Source organism: Oxyura jamaicensis, chromosome 20, assembly GCF_011077185.1.
Source record: "Oxyura jamaicensis isolate SHBP4307 breed ruddy duck chromosome 20, BPBGC_Ojam_1.0, whole genome shotgun sequence".
NCBI lineage: Eukaryota > Metazoa > Chordata > Aves > Anseriformes > Anatidae > Oxyura > Oxyura jamaicensis.
The window spans coordinates 13,936,820-13,962,549 of NC_048912.1; the positions used below are offsets into that span (position 1 = coordinate 13,936,820).

At 53.7% G+C, this 25,730-nt stretch overlaps 1 protein-coding gene across 6 annotated transcripts in view; it reads right to left on the reverse strand.

Moving 5' to 3' along the window:
• MYT1 (myelin transcription factor 1) overlaps window positions 1-25,358 on the reverse strand; it is a 61,078-nt gene extending 35,720 nt beyond the window's left edge. For 2 of the 6 annotated variants that reach the window (XM_035344084.1, XM_035344083.1), the window contains exons 1-2: window positions 25,320-25,354; window positions 4,440-4,540 (exon numbers count right to left, since the gene is read on the reverse strand). In XM_035344084.1, coding sequence (XP_035199975.1) covers window positions 4,440-4,540; window positions 25,320-25,344 — 126 coding nt within the window. In that variant the 5' untranslated portion in view covers window positions 25,345-25,354. Of the gene's footprint in view, window positions 1-4,439; window positions 4,541-20,682; window positions 21,122-21,219; window positions 21,510-25,319 lie in introns of those variants that run through there. The other 4 variants (XM_035344085.1, XM_035344086.1, XM_035344087.1 and 1 more) reach the window with 4 other exon arrangements.
• Between the last annotated feature and the right edge of the window lie 372 nt (window positions 25,359-25,730).

A 25,730-nucleotide genomic window follows, 5' to 3' on the forward strand; every position in this document is an offset into this window, starting at 1 on the left:
CTGTGACGTGCTGGCTCCGGCCAGCGGAGCTGGTGGACGTGGCTCTGGTTTCACAGCCTGTCTTCAAAACAGCCCAGAGGGAGGGCTGGGACTGAGGAAAACACACAGCAAAAGTTCGGTTTTCTTAAACCTGCCCTTGGATGACAGGCAGGTGGGACAGGCTGCGGCTGCTCGCTTATAAATGGGGGAGATCCCACTGCATGCCTTCAAAAAATGAGATATCACACCTGAGCTAACACCAAGCTCCTCTCTACGCCGTGACACCTCAATGGAGCAATTCCTCCCATTGCCTTCAACGTCTCTTTCAAGGTGGAATTGTCTCCCCCGGGCAACGAGAGCACAGGGTCCGTGGTGACCGCATGGGAAAAGGGGCAGGAGGGTCCTTTCTTCCTAAGCCCAGCTCCTAACAAAAACCCTTCACGCACAAGCACACAATCGGTAAGGAAACCTGCAAATAAATTACTGCTACCGGGTGCTGGCCCCAGAGCACGTTAGCGCAGCTAGAATGAGGCAGGGGTTGTGCAGCCCCCCTCCTCGCCTCGTGGCTGGATGCTCTCTCGCACACCGAGCCGATTTCCCAGGCCAACAGCACGGAATCAGGCAGACACCAGACCCTGCACCGGGTCAGGATGCTCACATCAGGACTCAGCTCATGGTCTGCCACTGCCAGGCGGGGTAACCTGGAGAGCATCCCTTCCTCCCTTGGGCTTCTTTTTCCCTCCTGCCCTTTTCCCTCTGAAGGTGCTTTGGTGCAGGGACAATTTCTTATCCTGTTTGCCCTGCACTAGGGAACTTCCCGACACAATACAAACAGAACCGATGGTGTCCTGATGCTGCACACCTAAATCAAGGAGGTTCAGAGACAAAACCTTGAAAGCCAGTTTAACCTGAGCACCGGGTGAACTTTAAAAGCCTCCTCGTGCAGTAACTGTCTGGCTCTGCTGCCAAAACTATAGCGATGGAACGGATCTGAAGTTTAATTTTACGGAGTACCTACAAGGTTGATATTTTCATCTCCTTTCTTATCTTAACACACATTTATTTTCTGAAGGCAGACCGAGGCGTTAGCATAAAACCACTGGAGCCTCCCGTGCCCAGACACCCAGGTGCGCCGGGGCTTCGACAGCTCTATGCAAATCCCCCATTAAGGGCCATGCAGAAATTCCCCACGGTCAGCAGTAATACTTTATATGTATTCAAGAGCAGCGCGGAGCTCAGAGAAAATAAACAACGCTGAAAAAGCCTTCAGCTGGCCAAAGAGAGGTGAGGATTCAGCAGGAATATTTATTTTACTCTGGAAGCAGCAGAACTTCCACCAGCGCCTATCTGCGGATGTTGCAAATAAAAAAGCCTTTTGCACGGAGCTGTGGCCGAGGGACGCACAGACAGCTTCTGCTCAATTAAAAAACAAAACCGGGATTTGCTCAGCAGGTAGGGGAGGAGGAGGAAAATGCCAGAATAAATGTTTTACAGAAGGGTTGAGCGGTGGTTTTGTGCGTGGTTTTTCCTCTCGGGCCACGCAGGGTGGGAGGACAGCCCAGTTTTCAAAGCCCCATTTCTGGGCTGGGTTCAAAGCTGAGTTAAGGGAAAAGGATGGTGAGTGGGAAACTCCGCCACCGCCAACCTTGTCCCAGCAGTCAGACTCCTTCAGGCTCTCACCAGGGACAATTAATGTTCTGATTAATTTGCACTGTGGTCCCCCAGCTCCCTCTGGACCCAGGGGCTGCCTCACCAGCCCGGGCTAGCCCCGGGTTCCAACTGGATGACGGTATGGAGGGCTACGGGGCCAACCCAAACCAGGCAGCAAAAACGGGGTTGAAAGGCCTGGTCTGATTTTTTAAAGTTTTATTTCTTTTACAAGGATCCCCCTGGATCTGGGTCTCCAAATCTCCCCTGCAAAGTTCCACGGCATCACCACTCACTGCAGGAAATGCAGAGGGCTCCATCCCTCTGAACCTTCTCTAGCTATTAATTTTTAAAGAATAAATAAAGAGGGGATGGAGGAAGAAATACTCTTTGCTCAAGAGTCTTGTCCTTCTTTTAAAAAAGGCTGGAAGTGGCTGAAAGCCTCCGCGCCAGCCCCGTAGCTCCCAGGCACTATTTTATAACCACACTCAGGGGCTGTTTATTTTTCCCCCCTCCTCCTTTAGGGTCTCTCCTGCTGCTTGATTTAAATCCTCCTGACGTCCCACCTATGGAGAGCCCCGTCCTCAGCTGAACACACTACCGTCTGCCTTTTGCTCTCTCGCAGCTGCTGAGAAAGGACACCCTGTGCTCCGAGCCGGGGGAGGATTTCGCCTTGACATCTTTAATTGCAAAACCACAGCTTGTAACCTCCGCCCTCTCCCCCAAATTAAAACCTGTAGCTTCGTCACAACCAGCCTCCTTCAGCTGCGCTGTCAGTTTTCATTTGCAAAAAGGGGTCCTACCCCCACCGTACCCCCCACCCCCAAAAAAAACCAACAACAACAATGCGGCAAATTAAACATTTACAGAGCACTAATGCTCTGTAGCAGACGCATCCTCTTTACAAGTGAAGCGGACCAGAAAAGATGCTCAGAGAGAGCATCACGTTTGGCACAGCCACAGCTGCGCCGTGTGCCTCCGCAGCACCGGCATCCAGGGCTGGCGTGATTTCACGCGCGGCAGTTTAAGTTGACATCCTACTTTCCTCTTGGCTGTTTGGAAGTGCTACGACACGCAATCCAAACGCCATTCCAGGCGCACAGAGACCTCAGTGGCTCGGTACGTGCAAACAGCTCTCGTGCCAAAAGAGGAGGGGTGGGGGAGGAAAAAAAAATTGCAGTTCCTCAACCCCATTGTTTTCAGGCTCGGTAATAAGCTGCCATTTTCATAAGATTATCCTCAAGTGGCGCGAGCTGAGGCGAGACTGTGAGAGCACATCTCCAACGAGGGGCTCTGGCGGCCCCGTCACCACCAGCCCTGCCTGTCCCAGCAGCCGCCAGCCTTCGCTGGGCCAGGGAGCTCATGAAGGCACAGGGGAATGGAAATTTGGGAGAAAAAGGCTCATTTCTCCGCCAGCTGCTGGGACCAGGACAAGCACAAGAGGCAGCGTCCGGGCAGACGGACGCAGCTGGATGCGTGCAGGGAGCGCCTCTCCCTGCTGCTCCTCAGAGATCTCATCTCAGACCTGTCAAGGGAAATTTTATCCTGCACCCAGACTTCTTTAGAGGCAAAAATAAATAAGTGTCCCGCACCCCACTGGCCTTTCAAACCATGCATCCTGTAGGTTACAAGGCATAACTAGCACAGAAAGCTACATATAAATGTAGTCCATGTTTATTTGGTGCTCTCAGCACGACCTGGCTTTGCAGGACCACCCCAAATCCTGCTCCCATTTCGGATGTCGCCTCCTGGCCCCAGACCAGGTTCCCTGTGTTAAAGCACAGCTGGGCAGAGTGGAAGATTGAGAGAAATGGTTAATATTAGCAAAGTGCTTGGCAGAGGCAGAGCACTAGATGAGCACCAGGTACTAGGCACATTACCTTTTGTAATCATCGCTTTATTAACATACAACAATCTTATTAAATTTAATCTAGGTGCTTATTTGGCAGGTTCAATAGAAAAGCCTTAATTGAGCCGCTTTTAAATATAGCAACAACTGCTTACTCTGCTTTCCAAGAAGGTGTGAGCTTTGCTGGCGACACCTGCACACAGCTGACAGCTTGTTAACCAAGAAGGATGCTTCTAAGGGTGGGTTTTTGCTGATTTGGACTTTTCCTGGGGCTCCATTTATTTAGGGACCGAGGATGAGTGGCTAACATCAGTCACCCGCAGAGGGGGGCTCCTTCCACTGCCCTGGGGGTCTGTCCATCTGTCCCAGCCCGTGCCTCGTTATCAAGAGGCCAAAACCAGGCAGGAAGCATCACTTGTGTAATGAGCAGCCCCGTTCTGTGCTTAATTAAAGCTTCCTCATGTGCTGGCAGAGGCTCTGAGGGCACGGGCTGGACCCCTTTCAGCAGCCCCAGCTGCAGCAGTAAATGGGCAGCTCTGTGGATGGGCAGGATGAATGCCTCGCTTGTCCCCTCCGCGCACACCACAGCTTCACCTGGCCTGCGAGGGGCTTCTTCCGACCAGCCTCATAGAAAGGGCCTCTTTTAACGGGCCTGGGACCGAGCTAAATATCCTGAGCTGTCCTTGAAGGATGGGACCAGGGAGGAAGGGAAGGATTTAAATATCTGGCCCCGAAGCCAAATCTTGCCAGCTGGAAGCCTCTCTGCCGGCACACACCGTGCAAGAGGCTTGGTTTTCACAAGGAGACAGAGCCACCCAGTTCCTGCCCGCGGTTTGGGTGCCGGAAAGGCTCCGTCCCCCGGGCCCAGCTGGTCCCCGGGGGCTGTGGCACCGTGGGGCCCTGTCCTGCTGTCACCGCACCGAGGAAGAGGATGCTCGTGGAGGAGGAAGGGCTCTCCGCTCACCTTGATGCGTGTGCCGTGCAGGCTGGCGGCTCCCTCGCAGCTGCTGATCTTCTCTCCGCAGGTCCACCTCTGGTTCAGCAGCTCGCCTCGAAACTCATTTTCTAGGGAGAGTAAGAGGAACACGGGGTGAGGAGGTAAAGTCAGCCTGGTACCCCTTTGGCAGCATCAGCCAGAGGTGAAAATGCCATTTTTATTTCCTGCTTTATTTAAATGGGCACTTAAACCCTGCTGGGGATCTCCGTGCCCTGAGCAGGACCCCTTGCTGGCACGCCAGGGTCACAAGCCCTGACCACGAAGACTTTGCAGTTGGGATAAAAGAAAGTTCAGAGACTCGACAGGCTCCCACGCAGCCGCCAAGCTGCAGGAGCACCTGTGGGTGCCCTCAGCCTGCTGCAGGCTCTGCACAATGCTGCTCAGCTTGGTCCTTCAATGGAAAGCCCAACAGCAGCAGTGACTGCAGCCCCCAGGCTGCCCTTGGTGGCCACCAGCAGCAGCCCAGAAGCCAGCAAAACCTCTCCACATGCCCTACCCTCACACCTTCTTTTCTTCTCTTCCCAAAGATAAAATTATTTTTTATTCTTTCCCAGAAATTTTAACACAACCAAGGCAACGGATGGCACCCACCGCTGGGCATTGCTGGGAGCTGAGCGGGTCCCTGCTCCTGGTGCTGTTTTCTACAACAGCTCTGGGCACCACCAGCTTTTTGGGAGCGGGGCACTGCAGCAATTTGTGGTGAAGATGCAAAATGAGGATTTTCATGTTACAGCTTTGGAGGCAGAGCAGGGGAAAGCCCTGGGAAGTGCACACTTTACAAGCTGACGCCTGGCACTCTCCCTTCCTCTTACACAACTTCAAACACATCCAAGGCGGCAGGCACCAGCCCTGCTGCAGCAGCGAGGAGCTGTGTTGTGGGTCTTCCCCTCCTGTTTGTGGTAATGAGATGAAAAATGCTCGCCCCCAGACTCCAGGTCCCCAGGGTCACAGCTCACCTTGGCAAGCCAGGGTTGCTTTGGGTGCCGCCGCCACCAGCCTTCCCTGTCAATCCTTAATTGCGGCTCCCTGTGGCATTGAGCAGTGAATAATTTACTGCCTGTTCTCCAAGCCTCGCTCCATTCATCTTCCAGCAGCAAGGCGAGGGGAAGGAGCGCATCCCCCAGCAGGAGGGAGCTGCAGGCGCGCATCCATCGCGGGTGCTAACAGCCTGCAGAAGGGCCCAGGGCAGCTCCGGGCTCCCCGAGAGCTGCCACAACAGGCTCCCATCCTTCCTCGATGTGTCTATTATTTGGGTGATCTCTAAGGGAAAGCAGGCAGAAGGCTAACAGGCACTGAAGGAAACCTGAGACGGGCTTTCAGAAACGGATAAGGATCACGGATAACTTGCTGAGCGTGCAGGACACCAGCTGAGTGACTTCAGAGCTGCTCTGCCACCAAGCAGCTTTTAGGAGAACGCGCAACAAATACCAAGGGAAATACCCACCCCTGCCTGTGCCTGTTCTTTATCTACAAGATATGAAGGAACAACCACATCCCACAGTGCTCTTGCAAGGGTGAGCATGTTGAAAGGCTGGGATAATTCGATCCCGCAGTGACACACAGCCCAAGGTAGCGCCCGGCACCGATGGCTGTGAAAGTCACCTTCATGCATTTGTTATGAAATTGTTCTGAAGCCAGCAGAGAAGTTTAGGGGGGCTTTTCTAGGTTTCACAGGCAAAATATCTGTGTCAGGGACTCTGCTCTTAATCCTGTTTAAAGCACTGCGTCCAGCCTGGATCCCCAAGAAAGGCACAGGGCTTGGACACGAAATCCAAGAGCTGCTGAAACATTATTTTCCTTCAGAAAAGCTCCGAGGAAAGGAAGTGAGGAGGCACAGATGGCCAGGCAGATGATAAAAAATGAAACATAATGTGGGAAAGAAACTAAAAAGGGGGATAGAGGAAAGGAGAACGGGTTGAGGGCATCAAGTAATAATAATAAAAGATGTTTCTATAGCACTTACATGGGACATTATGGCCTGACTGCCTATCTGAAGGGAAACATTTCCCTAAGTAGTAGGCTAAGAATGAGCCCTGGAGCTGTCAGGGTAAACGTAGACCAAGGATCCAGCCCCTTCTCATCATGTTCTGTGTCTTTGGGCCCCGGGTAAAGAGGAGGGGATGGGGCCAGGCTCCCCCCTCCAGCTCAGCACCCTCCAGCCACTGCTCCCAGCCCTGTGCCCAGCCCGGAGCTGCCGCGGCCACCTGAGCCGTCAACACCCGAATCAGATTTCCTCTGCTCTGTGCTGCTTCAATGCGTCTCTCCGGTCTCCAGAGGGGATCAGCTTGCACGTGCTGGCTGTGCCCTTTCCCCTCGCCTCCGGACCCGGATTCAGCAGAAACGCAGCACAAAGTGAAGGACGCTCCTGTTAACCCCCCCGGACCACCCAAGCTGAGATGTGGGATATCGCCTTAAATGACAGATTTTGAGCATGGGAAGCAGATCCCTGAGGGAACCGGCCCTTCTGAGCTGCCCTCCTGGCACTGAGCTGGGACACCCAAAGCTCGCAGCCAGGAGGAGCACTTGAAAACACTTCCCCATGAAAAGGAGCCCGAGATGCTCAGCTGATCTCGGAGGTCACAGCCCGATGTTCGCATCCCAAGGAGGTAACCAGCCTTCCTCCACTGCACCCATCCTCTGTGCCCACTCATTAAAAAGGTTGTGTTTCCCCATCAACATTTATGGCAGCCCACCACCAGAACATCACCGTGTCCTCTTCTGAAAGAGATTTTTCCCAAGCCTCGAATCTGTTTGTCCCCTCCTCTCCTTCAGAGATAAACGCTGTGGAAGGGCAGTTGTGAACCGAAACACTGCCATTTTGCAAAGCTATGACACAAAAGAGCAAGTTCTCTGAAACCTCTGCTCACCCTCATCAACTCCAAAATAGAAAGCTGGGGAACTTTGGAGGGAGACCACATGCAAGTCAGAATGGGGATCAGACTTTGGAGTATTTCACTTTCCAAGGAGAGATGTCATCGATTTTCCAGGAAAAAAAAAAATAAAATAAAATAAAAAAGGAAAAAAAAAAAAACTCCAAAGAACAGCAGCTATTTCCCTCAAAACTAGGCCTATAAGAAACTTGGGAGTGCAGAGGGTGAGCAGAAAGCAAGGTGGACACGGAGGGAGGCTGCTGGGAGGCAGCCAGCTCCGGCACGGGGCAGCGCCGCGTGCAGGCAGAGCAGCACGGCCCTGCCTCCAGAGCTGCCCCTGCACGGGGCTCGCATCTGCTCTCGCAAAGCAACGGGGTGAGAGACGGGGCTCTCGGAGAACAGATGGGGGAAAGGCTTCGTTTCCTCATAGATGCATCGCCGCATATTTTAACCGAAAGACCAGAAGAAAAACGTATCAATCTTCATTTGCTCCCCCAAGGGCGAGGAAAGAAAGAGGAAGAGGGTGAGGTTTTTCTTCATCTTTGTTCAGGCACTTTTTTCACGGGGAAGGTGAGCGCTGTGTTATCAAGGGACCCTGTGCCGGGTCCTTCAGCCCAGGTGCTCAGCATCCCACTAGATGACACGGGCTCACTCCTTGGGACAAATACAACAGCAGCACCGAGGGTGTATTTTGGAGCCCGTCTTTCACACAAATTAAAAAAAAAAAAAAATCCCAAGGGCAAAGTTTGCATCATTTCTGTGCCTTCACACCCCTCAGTGGCTCACAGGGGTGCACAAAGTAACGGGTGCCTTTCCCTGCCAGCCAGAGGGGGAGCAAACCCCCGCACCGAGCTGCAGCTTGCACGTGCCGTTGTAGAAGGGAAACGCGTGGTCTCAGCCACATGCTGAAAGACGTTGGCTCTTTCGCCAGGCTTACAAGGCGACACAGGAGTTTTCCACTTCGTCATTAGGTCCCTGAATGCCTCCGCGGGTTCCTCTGCAGCTGCATTGAGGAACAGCGATGGCACGGGGTGGAATAACTGTGGAGGTGGCTGAACACACACTGCTGCCTTTGCTGCCGTTACACACCCGCACACCAACGCTTGCACCCAACAGCACAAAATAAAGGCAGGGCGCTCTCAGCAGCCCCTCTGATAGCCCTCGGGGCAAACAGCCCGGTGCAGGGCTGCATTTGCCTCGAGAAAACCCTTGAGTTACTAACTGTGCTCCCCAAGATCTCCAAGAGAAGTGCCGAATGCCCTCTCACAGCCCAGAACCGCTATCTGCTCAATGCAATGATCACTGTTTACCGCAGCACATTTACGTTCAGCGCTCCAAATTTAGCTTCCCCAACATGCATTTAATTCCAGATTTAATACCGGATGTTAATTGTATATTGCACAGTAAATGACTGATCATTAAAACATATTAATTGAGGTTTAACAGCTGTATAATAGATATTACATCTCACACTTATCAGCAAATATGATTTAATAATCAATTAGACTGAATGTATGGATGGGAGACGGAGCAGGGCTGGCCAGATTTCAGGTCGTTCTGTGTTGCTCGGTAGTTGACCTAAAGATGCTTTTATTTTGCAGGTTGGGAAAGGAGCTCAGCAATTGCCAAGCAGATGTTGAGCTCGGATGCTCTGAGCTGGGGAGCTTCCCTGGACAAACCCCAAAGAGTTTATTATCTCTGCAAAAGGACAGCTGTAGGATCCACAGACAGTTCCTTCTTATAAAGCTGCAGGGAACTGGCCCCACGACTACACCAGCAGGAGAGTGGGGAACTGGTGAGCAGGGAGCAAATGCCAAGAGATGCTCATCCTCCCCCGGCACCTGGAGGCTGCTGCGTGCCAGAAGCACAGCAGCCCCGTGCTTCTGATTGTGGCTCTTATTTAAAGCAAGCTGGCAAACATTAGTGCCTTTGATGAGGGATGCGACCAGCTCCTACACCCTGGGCTGGTCTCCAGGGCAGTTCACCCACATCTTGGTCTCCTGCTCAGCCACGCCGGGCTGGGCGATGCCTCACTGCTCACCCCAGCCATGCAGAGCCCCAGCAGCTCCTTGGGCGCATGAATTTTTGGTCCCTCTGCCCCAGCAGACAGGCAGCATTGGCTTAACGCGCTCTGCTCCCAAACCACACGTCATAGTACCAAAGGTTACAAAATCTGTGATGCACGCCAACCTTTTCCTTTACACAAAGGAAAGGAAAGGTTTGGATTTTGGTAGGATCAAGTCTTTCTGGTGCTTTTACTGCTGAATGGTTGCTTGCAGCACGGCACGTGTGACAACCGGCTCAGCACCAGTGGGGCTCGGAGGCGTCTGGTTCTGCCGCCCTCCCTCCAGCTCTGCCTGCTGCAGTGCCCGGGGTCACCCAGCAGCACCCCACCTGGGATCCCTCCTCCAGCACAGAAGGAGGCTCCTGTCCATCCATCCACCACCCTTCTGCCATCTCACCGCCCCCAGACCCAGCAGCTCTGCACACCGAGCGCCAGGACCCACCTTTTGCCTCACCCTGAGCTGCAGGGGCTGAAGCCCTCAGCACACCTCCGACGCAAAGAAAGCAAATGAGGCTACAGCCTCTCCTCATTAAGAGCAATATTCATGCTCCAGTGTTCACGGCCAGTTAATAAGGCTTTTTGTTGGAGCCTTTTTTATTTTCCTTTTCCTGCCGGCTGGCAGAAGTGCAGCACACGATGCTGCAGAAGGTGTAGGGGCTTTCTGCCTTCCATCCTTGTATCACTGTGAACTCTTCGAGAGAAGGAACGCTGCATGCCCACAGTAACAGCACTGTTTGTGCACTGTTCCTTAAATATATTGATCAAAAATAATAGAAAGAGTGGACATTCCTTGAGGTCCCATCTGTTCCTGTCTCAGGAGCTGCATCTTCCTTGCTGAACATACCTGAGCCTGGACAAAAACCAAGCAAGCCCTGGGTTATCCTTTCCAAACTGAGAGCGCCAGGGCCCTCCCCTGCCTTGCTCTCCCACAACAGGACCGCTCCTGCTTCAGGCTTCGGCTCCAGCAGCCCTTTGAGCACAGAAGCAGCCCCGCTCAGACGCGTGCTCGTGCCCGATACATGTGCAAACAGGCGTGTAACACGTCGGGCACACAGAGCGCATCTCCGAGAAGCAAGGCGCAGGATGCCGCTCCTTTCTTCTTGCACATTTGCCTCATTATTTTGTTCTAATTTGGCTTTCCCGGTACCGTCTCTATTCAATAAAAGCCAAATGCAAACTGCGTCCCTTAATCGCCGAAACAGCAGCTCACTGCTGAGAAAATAATATAGATGTAACTTCCAGCACCACACACTTTCTTTTCCATTTATATGCAAATGGCGACCTTTCACCCAAGCTGTCTCAAAGAAGTATTTCCTTAAAAATGCAAATAGCATGTTGCAGACAGTTACTCTGGCTGCGTCTTTCTTATATTATTATTATTATTTCTTTTAACCTTACCAGTGCTGTGAAAAATAACTGCTAAACTGCACCCCGGTAATAATTACTTTTCATACCATATCGAAAGCTTCCATGGAGCCGATGTGTTGAAACACCAGCAGGAGAATTCACCACGGAGGGATTTTTTGAGATGATTTTGGATAAGTGTGTCTTGGGTCAGGGGAAAGGAAGCAGCTCCGAGTCGAGCTGCTGCTGAAACAAACGAATTAATGGCTCGGGGCGAAGCCACAAAAGTGTTTTCTGTGTCCTAAAACCTTGTGCATGAGGAAAAGAGGGGGGGCACTAGGGCTGCTGGGGTTGAGGAGGAGTAGAGAGAGGGGTGGCTGGGGAAAGGGGTGGTGGGGAACAGCCAGAACGAGGTGATGGAGAGGAGCAAACCTGTGGGTGGATGGCAAACAGATCGAGCTGGGTGCACGGGGACAGCTCAGGTATTCAGCACCATGCCCAAGCCTCTCTATCATCAGCTTGGATATCAAGAGAGAAGAGAGCCTGAGCTCTGTGCTTGCACGGTGGTGGAATCCAAATGCTTAAAGCAAAGGTAACAAATGGGGGCCTTTGCATGCAGAAATAGCAAGCGTGGAAAAACTAACTCCACACAGCCTTCCTGGGACAGGCTGAAGCATCATTTAAAAAAAAAAAAAAAAAAAAAAAAATTTTTTTTTTTTTTTTTGAGTAGCAAACATAAATTTCCCCAGCGTGTAGGGAAAGAGCTGAAGAAACTGCTGGGGTATGAACTGATCTTTCCTCCATCATCTGCCAGCTATAGATTTGTCTGTCAATGACTCTTGTTCCTTCTGGGCTCCAAACTTCCAGAAATACCCCAGCGAATTTGTCACAGCCCACGTGAATCTGAGTCTGTCTGGAGACCTTACCCTTAGGTCCCCAGGGTTCTGAGCAAAAATACAAAACTGGAAGAAAAAAAAAGAAAAAGAAAACAATTTTGCTGCTGCCTGAATTTGGCTCACTGCCGGGCACAAAGGTGTCCGAGGGACAGAGCCCTGCTGTCCCCAGCACAGGACCAGGTCCCACCGCTGGCGTTTGCTGGAGCAGCCCCTTTTCTGCACTGGGGGGTCTGCAGCAGGCAGCACCAGGTCAGGCCCCGGAGGAGAGGCTGCCTGGAGGAGCCGGGGAAGATGCTGGCAGCGCTCTGACGCACGGCTAGATGACTAAGTGGGCTCCTTCCCAGCTGCCAGCTTGTCTTTGCGATATTAAGCCTTTCCTCTCGGCTGTCTTATAAGAAGTGAAAACTTGACACGTAAGCGTGTGTCAGGCGGAGTCCAACAGACAGCAGCAATAAGGCAGGAGCGGAGGTGAGCTCATCGTGCGCCTACAGCTCCCCTGGGGAAGCGGCAGCGCCGTGCTCGCACTGGGGCCGTCCCCACGCTGCCCACCACGAGCCGGGACCCTCTGCTGGTATCGTGCCACGGCCCGCCAGGACAGTCGCCTGCTGAGCTCCACTTGCTCGTGGAGAATCGTCAGATATGCTGAGTTTACAGCCCTGCTGGCAGCGCTCCTAGCGCTCCTGCAGCCCCGTGTAATTGGGATTAAATAGAGGCGAGTGGCACCTCTCTGCCTTGCTGATGGGAGCCAGGGCTTGCTTGCAAATAGGAAGGGAAGACAATGGCACGCCTGGGGAGGAGGATGGGGCAGCGGCCGGGTGCCTCTCTGCACAACTTCATCCCTGCAGCCAGCCTCTGGCATGGGCTGAGCCCCCTGCACTACACCGCTTGGCCCCGATGCTGAGCCCCAGCCCAAGGTCTGAGCCCACCACAGGATGGGGTTACAGCCCCACAGCCCAAGCCCCAGACACAGCCAGAGTTTAGCTCACAACCTGGCGAGCCTCCTTCTCCCCCCTGCCCTCCCCTCGCTCCTGCTGTCACCCAGCACCCCCATGGCACCTCAGCGCCCTGCCCGCAGCCGGGGGCCTCTCCTCCATGGAGGGAAGCCACAAGTTTCCAGGGGATGTGCGAGAGGAGATGACAACCCTGTGCTCTGCTGCAGGCAAAGTTAACTGTTTTGACTGTCTTTTTCTTTTCTGAAGCAACAACATGGCTCCCAGGCCCCTTTTTTTCTTTTTCTTTTTTTTTTTTTTTTTTTGTTTTTGAACCAGCAGCTCCCTCCAGAAGGCCATTCATCCTCCCCTGTCACTTGTGTACTTGCAGAGAGCATTTCTCTGGGCAAAAGCAGCTACTTGCTCGCTGACTAATTACATCAAAATATTGAGGGCAACAAACAAACCTTTAACTCCACTTGCCAGGAGCTTGCTAGACGCAGAGCTTCAGGACTACAGAGGAGAAATGTGTGCATCAGCAGGAGCAGCTGCGGCTCACGGTCACGGCTCCTTGCAGAGGCACAAACTTTCCGTCCTCGCTGCTTGAGCTGGGCCAACTTTGGATTCACAGACACCGAAAAAAAAGGACTAAAAAAAAGGCCAGGTTTGGCCACAAACACCCAGCTGCTAAACAGACATTGTCCTCCACCCCCTGTGCTGCCTTCCCCTGGGTGGGAAGGCTCCAGCCCCGAAACACCAACGGCTGGTGGGTTAACCCCAGCCAGCTGCTGGGGGGTTAATCCACACCTCGTAGCTGTTTCCACGTGCAGGTAACTCAGTACTCATCGCCAAACTTAACCAGCCATGCTCGGGGATCCCAGGGACAAGCGCAAGGCAGAATTACTCAGCACCAAATTGTCAGGTTTGTGGGATTGTTTTAAAAAAAAAATAAATTCAAAAGCGTTCGGAGTGTCACCTACAGGTTTTGCCTCCGTTTTTAAATACCGTGTGCGTGAAAGCTCCCCCAGAGCCATCTCTTGTACCTTATAATAATATTCACCAGGGGATCCTCCTAATGCAGGGTTTAATTCATTGCTGTTGAATACACCTGACTCCTGCGCTGGCAGAGAGCATTCAGGTAAACACGCCCGCGAGCTGTGGCTCAAGGAGACGATTAGAGCCCTCGGTCCTGTCCTCCACGCAGAGCAAAAAGGTCTGAGTGTGCCACCGAGGGGGGAAGAGGCTTCCTCGGAACAGGCTTGACTTGCAGATGCTGGCCTAGGGAAAGCCACACATGTGCCAAATGGTCTCAAGCGAAGGCACGAAGCAGAAGAAACCTGAGTCCCTGCCGCAGTTTCTATTTAATTAGAGCAGAGGCAGCTTATGCAGCAGTTTCGGAAACATATTGTCTTACAGCATATTGGGTATTTGTATCTTAACAGCTCGACATCGATTTCTTTTATGTGAAGGAAGAGAGGAAAGAGAACCGTGTGCCCTAAGTTGTGTTAGCTCCAAAGAGACTCCTGTACCACTTGGACTAATGTTTAGAGTAATCAAAGGCGTGAACTCATGTATTATGGATGGGAACGAGAGTTTTCAGTCTTCTGCAAAAAGGAATCTCCAACGTTTGGTATTTTGTTAGCATGCTGGCACCATATGGCTCTCCCCTGCTGATATTCTTTCACACCAGAACTTTATGTTCAGATGCTTTAGTTAATATTTTACCCAGCAAGCATAAACAAGATGCAAAGATTGCAGTCGACAGCAACCTTCTCTTAAACCATATACCCGCGTTAATAGCGAAGGATTCTTTCAGCAAGTCGTTTACCAAACACATGCCTGGCTTTTTTCCCCCCTCCTTTGGGGGTCCATTTACTTTAACTGCATTAGCATCAAACAGAGCACAAGCAGCAAACCCGAGGAGGACATTTTCACTCCTTTCCTACTCAGTTTCCTGGCGGGTTAAAGGCAGCGATGGATGCGGGCAGGTGCTGCACACAAGTGGTATTTAAGTACAACTTGTAAGGCTGCAGCTCTGTGGGTTTCACATTCCCAGCTGGATTTTATCTCAGGGCTGTGGAATTGCCCCTTATCCACCACTGCAGTGTTTCACCAGGGACGTGCAAAACACTTTAAGGGCCAGCCCAGCCCCGTGCTGATACCACCCCAAAATCCAACCCCACAAGGCGAGGCGCAGGGCTTCGCTGGGGTCCATCCTGCCCACCCCACAGGCACAGCAAGGGGATGCTGGAGCACCAGACACATATCCATCAGCCAGGCAAAGCTAGCAGCCCATGGGGAGAATTGCCCCAAACACCAGCATGCTGAACCACCAGGCAAAGCCAGCCACACCACGTCCTTCCTGGCAGCCTTCACCAGGAGCTGCCTTTCCCCCCACCCTGCCCCAAGTTCAGCACAGAACCACTCTGAAAGGTTTCAGCTTAGACGTTTGGCTCTAAAACCAGCATTTAGGTCCCCCATCCCCCCCAAATATTCTTATTATTCTTTAATATTCTTAAAACAAATAGGACCCAACAGATGTCTTTCAGCCTGCACTCTTATTAATGAGAATATTGTAAGAATGGAAATCAGGTCACAAATGTTTAATACTTCGTTTAAAAAGTCTTCAGCTTCTTTAAAGAGTTCCACTAATCCCAACATGACAGATGTACAAGGCAGTTTTGCTTGGGGCAGATTAAAGTTCTCGCTCTGATTTGCTCTTTCATTTGGTCTGATTAAAATAACACTGCCATTTTTTTCATGTGCTGACTTCAAAATAAATAAAAAAAAAAAAAAGATGGGGGAAGAATTAAAAGAATAAAAAAGTGACCAGTAAAGGCCAGCATGATCACAATAAAAGCAAGTTTATTGTTGTCGAGATAAAAAAGCGAGACAAAAGGAACTGAGGGACAGACAGCCCGTACCCAGGTTGGCATTAAAGCTCCGCGTTAAAGATGAAAGGGGGACCTTTCCAAACTATGTTTTTCCATTTGAAAGTGTTTATTAATCTATTCTTTCTGAAGCAAAAAGTTCAATGAAAGACAGATCAAAAGTATTTTAAATCAGGTGAAAATTGTATTTTTTTTTTTTTTTTTAACTAAGCCAAAATGAAAAGCAGGTATTGTGGAGCGTGTCGCTGCATTATGGCCGGTCAGAGGAGATCTCTGCCACACTTTCTTCAATAAAATTGTGCTGGAAATTCCGTGTCCTTTCCTGACATCTTTTTGCACAAGACCATCTTCCAGGCTCTTTCACAGGTACCTGCCTGCATTTCCTCGCTGTTATAAAACACAAAGGGCAGCCCAGCCACGGGGCTGGCAGGGGGCTGAGCCCCATCACGTTCCCAGCCTCTTCTCTCCCCCACGGCCCCAATGGAGCCATGTGTTCCAGGGGTCTGCCCAATTCCCTGACCTCACTGCACCCCTGGAACATGGACATGGGCATTTCCAAATTGGATATCTGAAACACAGTCCTGTAGGGGGTAAACAGCAGGCTGGCTGGCTTGAAGGGTCCCAGATTTCACTCTCACATCCCAGGAAGTTGGTCTGGGCCTTCCTGGACCCGAATCCTCCTCTGCCTCGACATCCGCACCGCAAAACCACAGCAAGAACTCACAGAAGCATTGCAGGGAGGAGAAACCTCCACGCTAGGCTTGTGTTGTGTATTCAGTCATGTTTCCTTACAACTCCAGCTTGTGCCATCCATAAGCATCCACAAAAAAAAAAAAGAAAAAAAAAATCCACAAAGTGTTTCAGGTTTCCAAAGAATGGCCCTGTTTGGGTGATTTTTGATGCTTACAGTCTTCGCACATGATTATTTAGCACGTGTTCATGCCACCAAGGTGTCCCCTCCCCAGCTGTTGGCGGGGCAGGAGCAGCCCCCCTCCAGCACACAACACGGTCAGGGCAGCTCCGGGATCCCCTCCTGGGGGACACCAGGCACCGCTGCTCTCAGGCAGGGAAAGCCCAGCAGACCTGCACGGGGGAGGACACCCTTGGAAACTGCCCTTCATATTTAGTGTCCCAGTCCCGTCCCCAAGGGCCAAGCCACCGCGCAGCAGCTCCCAGCGAGCAGCTCGCGAGCTCCGCAAGAGCAAACGCTGCACTTTCAGAAATTATCAGAGCAGCCTACCGAGAGGGGAAGCTTGCTTCCTCCGAGCGTACACACACACAAAGCTCTTCTCTCCTTGGCTAGAATAACAGGGGGGACTGAGGGGTGACAGATTTCCTCCCACCTGTGTTTGAAGCCGGAGGGATGCCACATTCCTGCTCTTCAGCATTACTCGTGACCTGGTTCCCAGATCAGGAGGCTCATGCCAATTCGTTTCACTGGAAGCAAGGTGGTTTGGGGCATCTCACCTCCCCGCAAAACTTCACAGCATGTGCTTATTGCCACGCTTCTGTATTCACACCACCATCTCCTAAGGACTAGCTGCTGGATCGAGTTTATTTTGCAGATGTAAGCAGCACCACAGATTATTTTAGGCTGTGGGAGGCTTCACACAGCCCTGAGGCTGCCAGCGGTGCCAGCCAGAGAGCGCCAGGGGACCCTGCAGCACGTGCCCAGGGACACCAGCACAGATCTGCAGGAGTTCTTTGCAGAAACCAGGGAGAAAAAAAAAAAAAAAAAAAAAAAAAAAAAAAAAAAAAGGTAAAAGGGGGAAAGAAAAGTGCAAAGAGTGAGGCTTCCTGGCAGCAACTTCACCTGGTCAAAACTGTAGAAGTATGTGGGAACCGAGGGGATGGGCAGGAGTTAATCAGGGCTAGCATCCTTCAGACTCATGCTGTAGGGCTTCTTCCCCAAATAGCAAATAAACCCAGGCTCTGGGGCCACCTTTTCAGCCCTCCTGGATATCAGTACCCCTCCCTGCTCAGCTGAGGGTAATTCAGCACCTGCACATCCAGGAAATGATGGGGAAGGTGGGGGGGTACTCCCAGCTCCAGAAGTTTGCGGCATGGATCCTCCACCCTCAGCTCCCTCAACAAGAAAGGGCAGCAGCTATAAAGTGACAGGAGACGTCCTTTGTCGTTAAGGAAAGAGCTCAGGCAACTAAGCCGTACAGTTCGCAGCTGTAGAAATAAGCCCTTGCCATCCACAGGCTGCCACACAGACACAAAACGAAGGGGGGATCGGGTCTTGGCCCCCACTTCACCATCAGCTCTCACATCTGACTTCCCAGCGGTAAGGTGATGCCTCCCCCAGCCTCCCCCCTCCTTCCCAGGGCTGATTTCACATCTTCTGGGAAGCCCAGCCCAGCCGAGGCGATTTCCCCTGCATGCTCCGGCCTTTACTGTAATCCTGCTGCTTCCCCCTCGTCCTTCAGCTCGGGGGACAGAGGGTCCTCAAACTTCCAAGGGGGCCAATGCAAGCACCCCCAGCAAAATCAGCACCCCCAGGATGCAAGAGGAGAAAAAAAAAAACCCTCACTAGGTGATGAGCTAGGGACCATTTTGCATCATACTGATTTATTTCTGGGGCTCAGGGATTAGTCACCTGCCACCCCCCAAACCCCAGTGCAAAAGCAAGCTGGGGTTTGGGAGAGCAAGATAAATTTATATTCCTGAGCCCCTAAAGCTGCGTTATTCAGCTCGCTCAGGGTGCATTGATGACTTCTTGGTCGTTGCCCGCCCGAAGAGGAGCACGCCCCGTCCCCGGCAAGGAGCCCGATTTGAGGCAGCACCCCAAAGCCAAGTTACAGGGGGGGGTGCGGGGGGGGGAGCAGTTTAACAATGTCTGCTAAAATGGCAGCTGCTCTGACGCCGCGCTACGTCTTGCAAAGTCAGCCCTGCCCTCCCCATCATCTGACTGCCAGGAACTGGGGCCGGCCCGCTCCCGGCGCCGCCCCCCCGGGCCGGGGGCCGACCCCGAGCTGCGGCGGCCCCCCCCCCCCCCCCCGGACCCCCACCCCACCCCCGGACCCCCGGTTTCTCGCCGAAGTCCCGTCCAGGCTGGGTTATTCGGCGGCCCGATGACTTCCCCCGGCTGGATGCCACCCGGGCTCCCTGCGCCCCCAAGTCCAGCCCGGGGCGATTTGCCAGCCCAGCTCCACAAAACTGAAGCCTGGGGGGGTCCTCGGGCAGTTTGCCCCCTCCCCGGCTCCGTGGGAGGCTGTGGGGACAAGGATGAGCCCAGGGTGGCAAAGGGAGCGTGTTGGCACCGCTGTCACCGGCTCCCCCACCCCACAACAGTAGGGACAGGGGAGGGGAAGGGGAGAGGGGTGTCGTCCCCCCCCCTCCAGCACAGGGCTCAGCCGAAGGGTAGGGGTCACCGCCACCCCCCCACCCCAAAGCTACCGAGGTGACACTCCGCAGGGACACTGAGCGCTGCTTGGAGCCCCCCTCCCGCAGCGGGACGCCCCTGCAGCAGGGCTGGTGGCTCCGGGGACAAACGGCCAAGCCCGGACAGACCCCCCCCGGGACGGGACGCCCGGACAGACCCCCCCCGGGACGGGACCCCCGGGCAGCCCCGAGCTACTGCCCACCCCCGGGGAACGGAGCACACCCCCCTCCCCCCCAAAGCCCCCTTGTGCCACCAGCCCGGGACGGAGCCGGTCCCTCGTCTTAGGGGACCCCAGCCCCAAATTCCGCCGGGACACGAGGAGGGGGTCCCCGCCTGCTTTGGGGAACGGGACAAATCCAACTTTGGGGGAGTTTTCCTACTCCTCCCCTCTGTGCGGTCGGGATGCCACAGATCGCTAAATCACTAAAAAAAAAAAAATAATAATAATAAAAGGGTGGGAGGAGATCATCGGCCTTCCCGAGGTGGCAGAAAGAGGGGAAGGATGGGGGAGAGGACAGGCAGGGAGAAGGGGAGCCGAAGGGCTGAAGTTGTGCGGGGCGAGCCCGGGGGGGGGAGGCTCCGAGCAGCAGGCGCGGGGCTGAGCTTTGCAACACGCGGCTGCTCCAGCCTGCGCCGCTCGGGAACAATAAACAGGATCATACAAAGAAGTGGAAAGGCGGCATCTTTGCTTCTGGTTTCTATGACAGCATCGGAGACAACCCAACTATAAACTCTAATTCCTAGATTCCTCCCCCCGCCCCGCTTTTGTCTGCCATTAATTAAAGTGGCCATATGGAAAAGGCTGATAATAACAGCAGATGAGCCAACGAGAGAGGGGAAAAGGGAAAGAAAAGAGAAATAACTAAAAGTAGCGGCAGGGCGAGGGATTTACCCGGGGCTTTTTGCACTTGTTTGCAGAGGCTGCTCGGAGCGAGGGGGTTCAACAATAGCGGGGGGGGGCAAAGGGGGGGGGACAGCGGAGGGGGCTTCCGGCTACCCCCCACCGCTTTTGGGGTCGCGGGTGCCCTGGCAGAGGCGGCCCGGCCACGTCTGGGGAGCAAAGGGCAGCCCGGCTCCGGGGGGGCTGACATTAGCCCCCCCCCCCCCCCCCCCCCCCCGGCCCCGGGGGGGGGGGCCCCCCCCCCCCCCCCCCCCGGGCCTCCTGGTACCGGGGGTTGATGCCCACGACCTGCCCCTGGCGTGCGGGAGAGCCTCGGGGGGTGTCGGGGTCCGCCCTGGGGACACCTCCCCGGGGGAGGGGGGTCGGTCCTGCCCGCCGGGGAGCTGCGCCCCAAACTCAGCCTAAGTCGCCGGGGTCAATCTCAGCGGCAGCATTTCCCCGGGCACCGAGCCCCTTCCCCCGAATTACCCACAGAACAACACCACCGCCAAACTTTGCTGAAATTGATAGAGAGATTAGCAGAGCAAAGCCTCTTCCGAGCCAGCTAAAAATAAGAACCCGCTGATTTCTGCCACGGTCAAACGCACGGGGAGAAATCCACAACCATGGCACGCTTCCCTTGTTCCTCGCTGCTATAAATAGAGAAGTCTCAAGGAGTCAATAGTGGGGGAAGAGGAAAGGAGGGGGGGAGAGGAAATAAATAAAGAAACAAAACCCAGAAGTGCGCTCACGGCAAGTGCGGGGCAGAGGCTGGGGCGTGCAAGCGCAAGCCCCGCAAAAGGAGCCCCGCCGCTGGCAGCGCTTCCCCCCCCCACCTCCCCCGAGGGGGTCCCCGTGGTGGGCTGGGGGCCCTGCAGGGCACCGAGGGCTCCGGGGGGAGCCCGGCGAGGGACGAGTCGAGCCCGGCCGCGCACCGCGATCAGCACCTCCGAGAGCTCCGCGTCCCGGCGCCCCCGGCGTCTTCTGCTAACACCGCGCTCGCTGCCCTCCGGGTAAACATCCACCGATCCCCCGGTCCGCAAACCCGGCAAGCATCCTCTTCCAGAAATATTCAGAAAGTTTCCCGGCTGAAAACGATGTCGTGTTTATATTAAAAAAAAAAAAAAATCTCCTCCTTCCTCGTCTTATTCAAGCTCTTTTCAGTCAGAAGCGAAATATGTCCACTAGCGTCTCGCAGCCAGCGAGAGAGCGAGCGAGCAAAGATGGACCTAGGAGCATGATGATCATCATAAAATCCCCTCGGTTCTCCAGTGCAATTTTCAAAACAACAACCCAGCCTTCGTGCTCTAAAGGCGAAACGCCTGCGTCTGTTTACATCAACTGTGTGCTCCGAAAGCCTTTCCCCTCTGTCTCAATCCAAGGGAGGAAAAAAAAAAAAGAGAAAAGGAAAAAAAAAAAAAAAAAAAAAGAAAAAAGCCAGCATTATCTGCCTTTGTCAGCGAAAGAACATAATATTGACTTACCTTTCCCCACAGCTATTGTCTGCCCCTTTGCAAAATGACATCACGGAAACCAATCATGAAATTTGCATGGGGGAGGTTGTGGGGGGAGAGTTCTTGGAGGGCAGCCCACTTCCCTACACCAGTAACACGCGTGTAAGACGGGTTGTTGGTTTCAATTAAATATCTGATACTCCTTAGTGTGTGAACTCTTAAGCCTGCTAAAGGCAATGTCTCATTTACTTAATGACCGCTCTCATTAATGGAAATGGCACAGAGGGGGCTTGCTGCGCCTTCCCTTTGTAAATACACTACCCATGAACCCTTGGGGTTGCAATATATCTGTTTACTCTCCGAGGTGAAATAAATTTACAGTATAGCATCAAAAAGAGAGAGAGAGAGATGGAGCTGCTGACTTGAGCGCACGGAGAGTTGGGGCTCTCCCAGCCCCGCCGGCCCCTCTGGCTCCCGCTCCCCCTCGCCGAGAGCCGGCAGAAGGTGAGGGATTTTTGCCCGAGCTGATTCATAATTAATATGCACGAGGCTCGGGGCTCCTTTGATGGCAGCGACACAAAAGGACGGCGAGCGCGACGAGCACCGTGCCGTCCCCCCCGCGCATCCCTCCGCGTGGTACAGCCCAATAATTCCTAATAGCAGCAAGCAGCGAGTGACAGATGCCCTGGGTTAGCACAGCTCCAGCGAAAGTACTTTACAATATTTATTGGTGGTTAGGAAGATGACCTATCACCATAAAGAACAGACTGGGAAATTTATCGCCTCTATGAACCTGGAAGTATTGCGTATTAGCTGATATACATATTCAAAAGCGAGCGCTTAAAAGGTGTATAAATGTTGTTTGTTTGTTTTTTTCTTCTCCCTCCCCTTAAAGGAAATAAATGGCACAAGGTGTTCCCGGCAGACGTCGCCTCACCCCACGAGGGACGGATCCCGACTCGTTCAGGACTTTGGGACGGGGAGAAGAGCGCGAGGATAAGTTCTAAAGGAAAACGGTGGTTGAAAGAGTTCGGGGGGTGTTTTAAGTGAGCAAAGCCCTGTGCTCTGCCCGGCCGCCTGCTTTCCTCCCGGAGAGAGCAGCATTTTTCCTTGCTGAGACCCCCGCAGGAGCCCCCCCCGGCAGAGGGGCTCATTAACACTTTGCTGACAACTTTTTGGAAACGGTGCAGGGGGAACGGGGGCTCTCCTTCCTACCCGGCTCTTTTCCCTGCACCTTCACACCTCCCCGGGCATTAATTTAGACTTTGCTGTCATCGTACTGAAGATTTCCAAAAAGATGCGGGAGGGAGCCCCAGGAGCAGAGGCAGGGAAAGCCAGGTCCTGCCGGGGTCCTGTCCTCTCCCCTGGAAGCCCCAGCCCCGCACTGGAGCAGCGCCTGGAGGAACAGGAGGGGAAAAACCCTGAGAAAAGCCCTGAGCACTGCTCGGGGGCTCAGCCCCAGAAGCTCTGCTGGGACCCTTCCAGGCACCGTGGGCTGGAAGGAGTGCAGGATGCAGCCCCGTCCTCCCCACGGACCGTAACGGGGCCATGGCAGGGGGCCGCTGAGAAAATTCACCATTTCGGGCGCTTTGTTGAGAAGAGGGTGACAAAATAATAATAATAAAACCAGAGTAATTTTAAACTGTTGAGGCAGTCTTGGAAATTCTTGCGATGCTCATTTCCATGGCTCGCAAGCCTGGTGTGCTCCTAACCCGCGAGCATAAAGGAGGTATTCAGCAGAGAGTGCTCCTGAAAAGCCGTTTTCTATCTCCTTTGGACACACCACGAAGACGAGGATATTTTACATCCTAAACCTTTGGCATTCAGAAATTCTATTAAACTCTTATCTGCAGGCAGCAGGCCCGGTGCTACACCGCAGCCCCATTGTTCTGCGCCCGCGATAGAATCAAAGGCAGGGCCGGGAGGGCTCAGCGCCTCTCCCCACAGTGCTGCCTGGTGCTGTCCACCGCTATTTCATTGAGACACGCAGCGCTCAAACTTGAGAAACAAAAGCATAATAGTCAGGACGGGAGGCAGGAGGGAGGTGCTTTCGCTTGTGCTCCCACAGAAATCTGTGCGTGCACCACCGCTCGTCTACAAATGCGCACGATGCGCAAACATACCTGTGCCTCTGAGTATATCAGCACGGAGGTGTTTTATTATTGCTGCTCTTGCATTTATTAGCACGCGGTGCACCCAGGGAGCCCTAAGGCAGATCGAGCTCGCAGCTTTGATACCGTTTACTAAGCTCGAGGTTACCAGAGGCTCTTTGGTTCGCCTTTGTTCCCAAACTCGCCAACTTCATCCTTCCCTCTCCACCCCCCCCCCCCCCCCCCCCCAAAAAAAAGAAAACCTCCCCCAAACCGGCCCCTTACCCCCACCTTCCAATCACCACCAAGAGGTCCAGCAAGCAGCAGGACTCCGCAGACCCCCCCCGCCCCCCCAGACCCCCCATGCTCCGGGGGCAGCCCTGCTGGGGGGGGGGGGGTGCAGGCCGAGCCGAGCCGTGCCAGCAGCGGCTCAGCACCACGGCAGCGGACAGCTCCGGCCACCCCCGTCCGGCTTTTAAGGCATTTTTGCCCTTTTTATTTATTTATTAAGCTCTACAGTCACTTCACAGCCGATTTCAGGCAGCAGGTAATTACCGTGCGCTCCCAGGTCTGAAAGAGCTGCCGCATCCCCGAAGGGAGCCGTGCAGCGGAAAGGCATAAAATAAAAATATTCAAATATTTTCGCCTTTGGAGCGTTGTTTGAGACGGGTACGCTGAGGCTACTGCCTACACGTCGCCTACAGAAATTAATGCCAGAAGGGTTTTTTTTTTTTTATTTAAGTGGATTCCCTTCACTTTTCCCCCCAAGCACTAATTTATTTATTTTTTTAACATCTTTCTATGCTCATCTTTTCAGATCAAGCATTTCAAGTTTCAGATTATTTAAAATAAAACTGCAATTGCTTGTGTAAATAAATACAGGCATTTAAAACGCCGTGCTGCAGTTCGCTTGCTTCGCTGAGGCTGTTCCGAAGTAATTTAGATCTCAAACTTTATGCATTTGTAATTGGCACCAGCTTCTCCGGTTACCAGCTGGGGGTGAAAGATTTTTTCCTTGTTTCTTTCTGAAAGCTTCTATGCAGATGGGCTGGCTGCCTTAATGCCTCAGACTACAATTAGTGCCGTTGTATGCCGAATAGAAATGGCCAGCATTAATATTGTATATGGAACAGCTGAAGGGTTGCGAAGAAACCTGCCCACTACAGGCCCCTGGCAGATGGAACAACATGCACAGGCACAAAAAAAAAAAAAAAAAAAAAAAAAAAAAAAAACTTTTAATAACCCTCTGCTCGCTCTCTGGCGCGCCCCTTCTCCCCGATTTGGGCGGTTCCTTCCCGAAGAGGCGATGCCTTTGTCTCACCCCCATCTAGAGCTCTTTTCTCCCTAAAAAGCGGCGATTGAAGCATTCGGCAGCTTTTGCAAGAGGCACCTTGCGTTAGCCCAGCACTTTCCCTTTGTACCTCGGTTAATGCAGACACCGAACCTCCCCCCCGGCGAAGCGACTTCACCTTTTGTCGCACGACACCCTCGCCCCACCGTTACCCACCCGTGTGCGAGAGCAAAAAAACAAAACCAAACTTCGCAGAACTGTGCCAGAAGTAGCAGAAAACAGGATTTGCTCCCCTCGCCCCCTGCCCTTTGTAGGCAGCTGGGAGCCGCGACAGCGGGGACAAAGCCCGGCGGAGGCGCGCAGCAGCAGCAAGCCCCGGGGCCGCGCGCGTCCCCGCGCACCTGTAGCCCCTCGGGGCCGCGCCCGGAGCGAAGCGGAGGGGGAACGGGACCGGGATTACGCCTGCTAAACGCAAACTCAGGAAACCTGCGCTCTGAACCACTCTTTCCGCTATGACATTAGGGGAAAAAAGTCAAAAATCAGCCCAGAACAAGGGGAGAGTTTGTGGGACCGCCTTCCCCCCAGGCCAGCGAGCCCCTTTGCGAGGAGGGGCTTGGGCAGAGTTAAACTTCTCAAGAGTTTCAGAAACAGAGGGAGAGTGGGGGCACCCAGCACCCCCCAACACACACACACCCTTACCCACGCTTCCCCCCCCCCCCCGCCCCGTCCGCCGGAGAACGGCTACGAACCGAGGAAAGTCCCGCAGAGCTTCATCCTTGCCGGCGAGCGGTGGCTGCCTTCGCCGGGGAAGGGAGCGAAGGGGCCGGGGGGGGGGACTGCGGGCGGCGGCGGCAGGGAGGGAGCGGAGGCTCGGCGGGGTTCCTCCCTCCCTGGGAAAAGTTCCCGGCCGGAGCAAAAACTTATCCCCGCCGTTGGCCAATGGCACCTCGCCGCCAAATCACTGCAGCGCACTCGGCGGCCAATGGGCGGGGGCGGGCCGGGGCCCGGCACAATGGATCTGCCCCCCCCACCCCTCGACCTCCCCCCCCCCCACGCCCAAGGCCAAGCATCTCCGTGTCTTTAATTAGAAGAGAGTCGCAGCAATAACTTGCGTGTCCCAGTCGGGGGTTATAATCCTATAATCAACACCACCCCCTCCA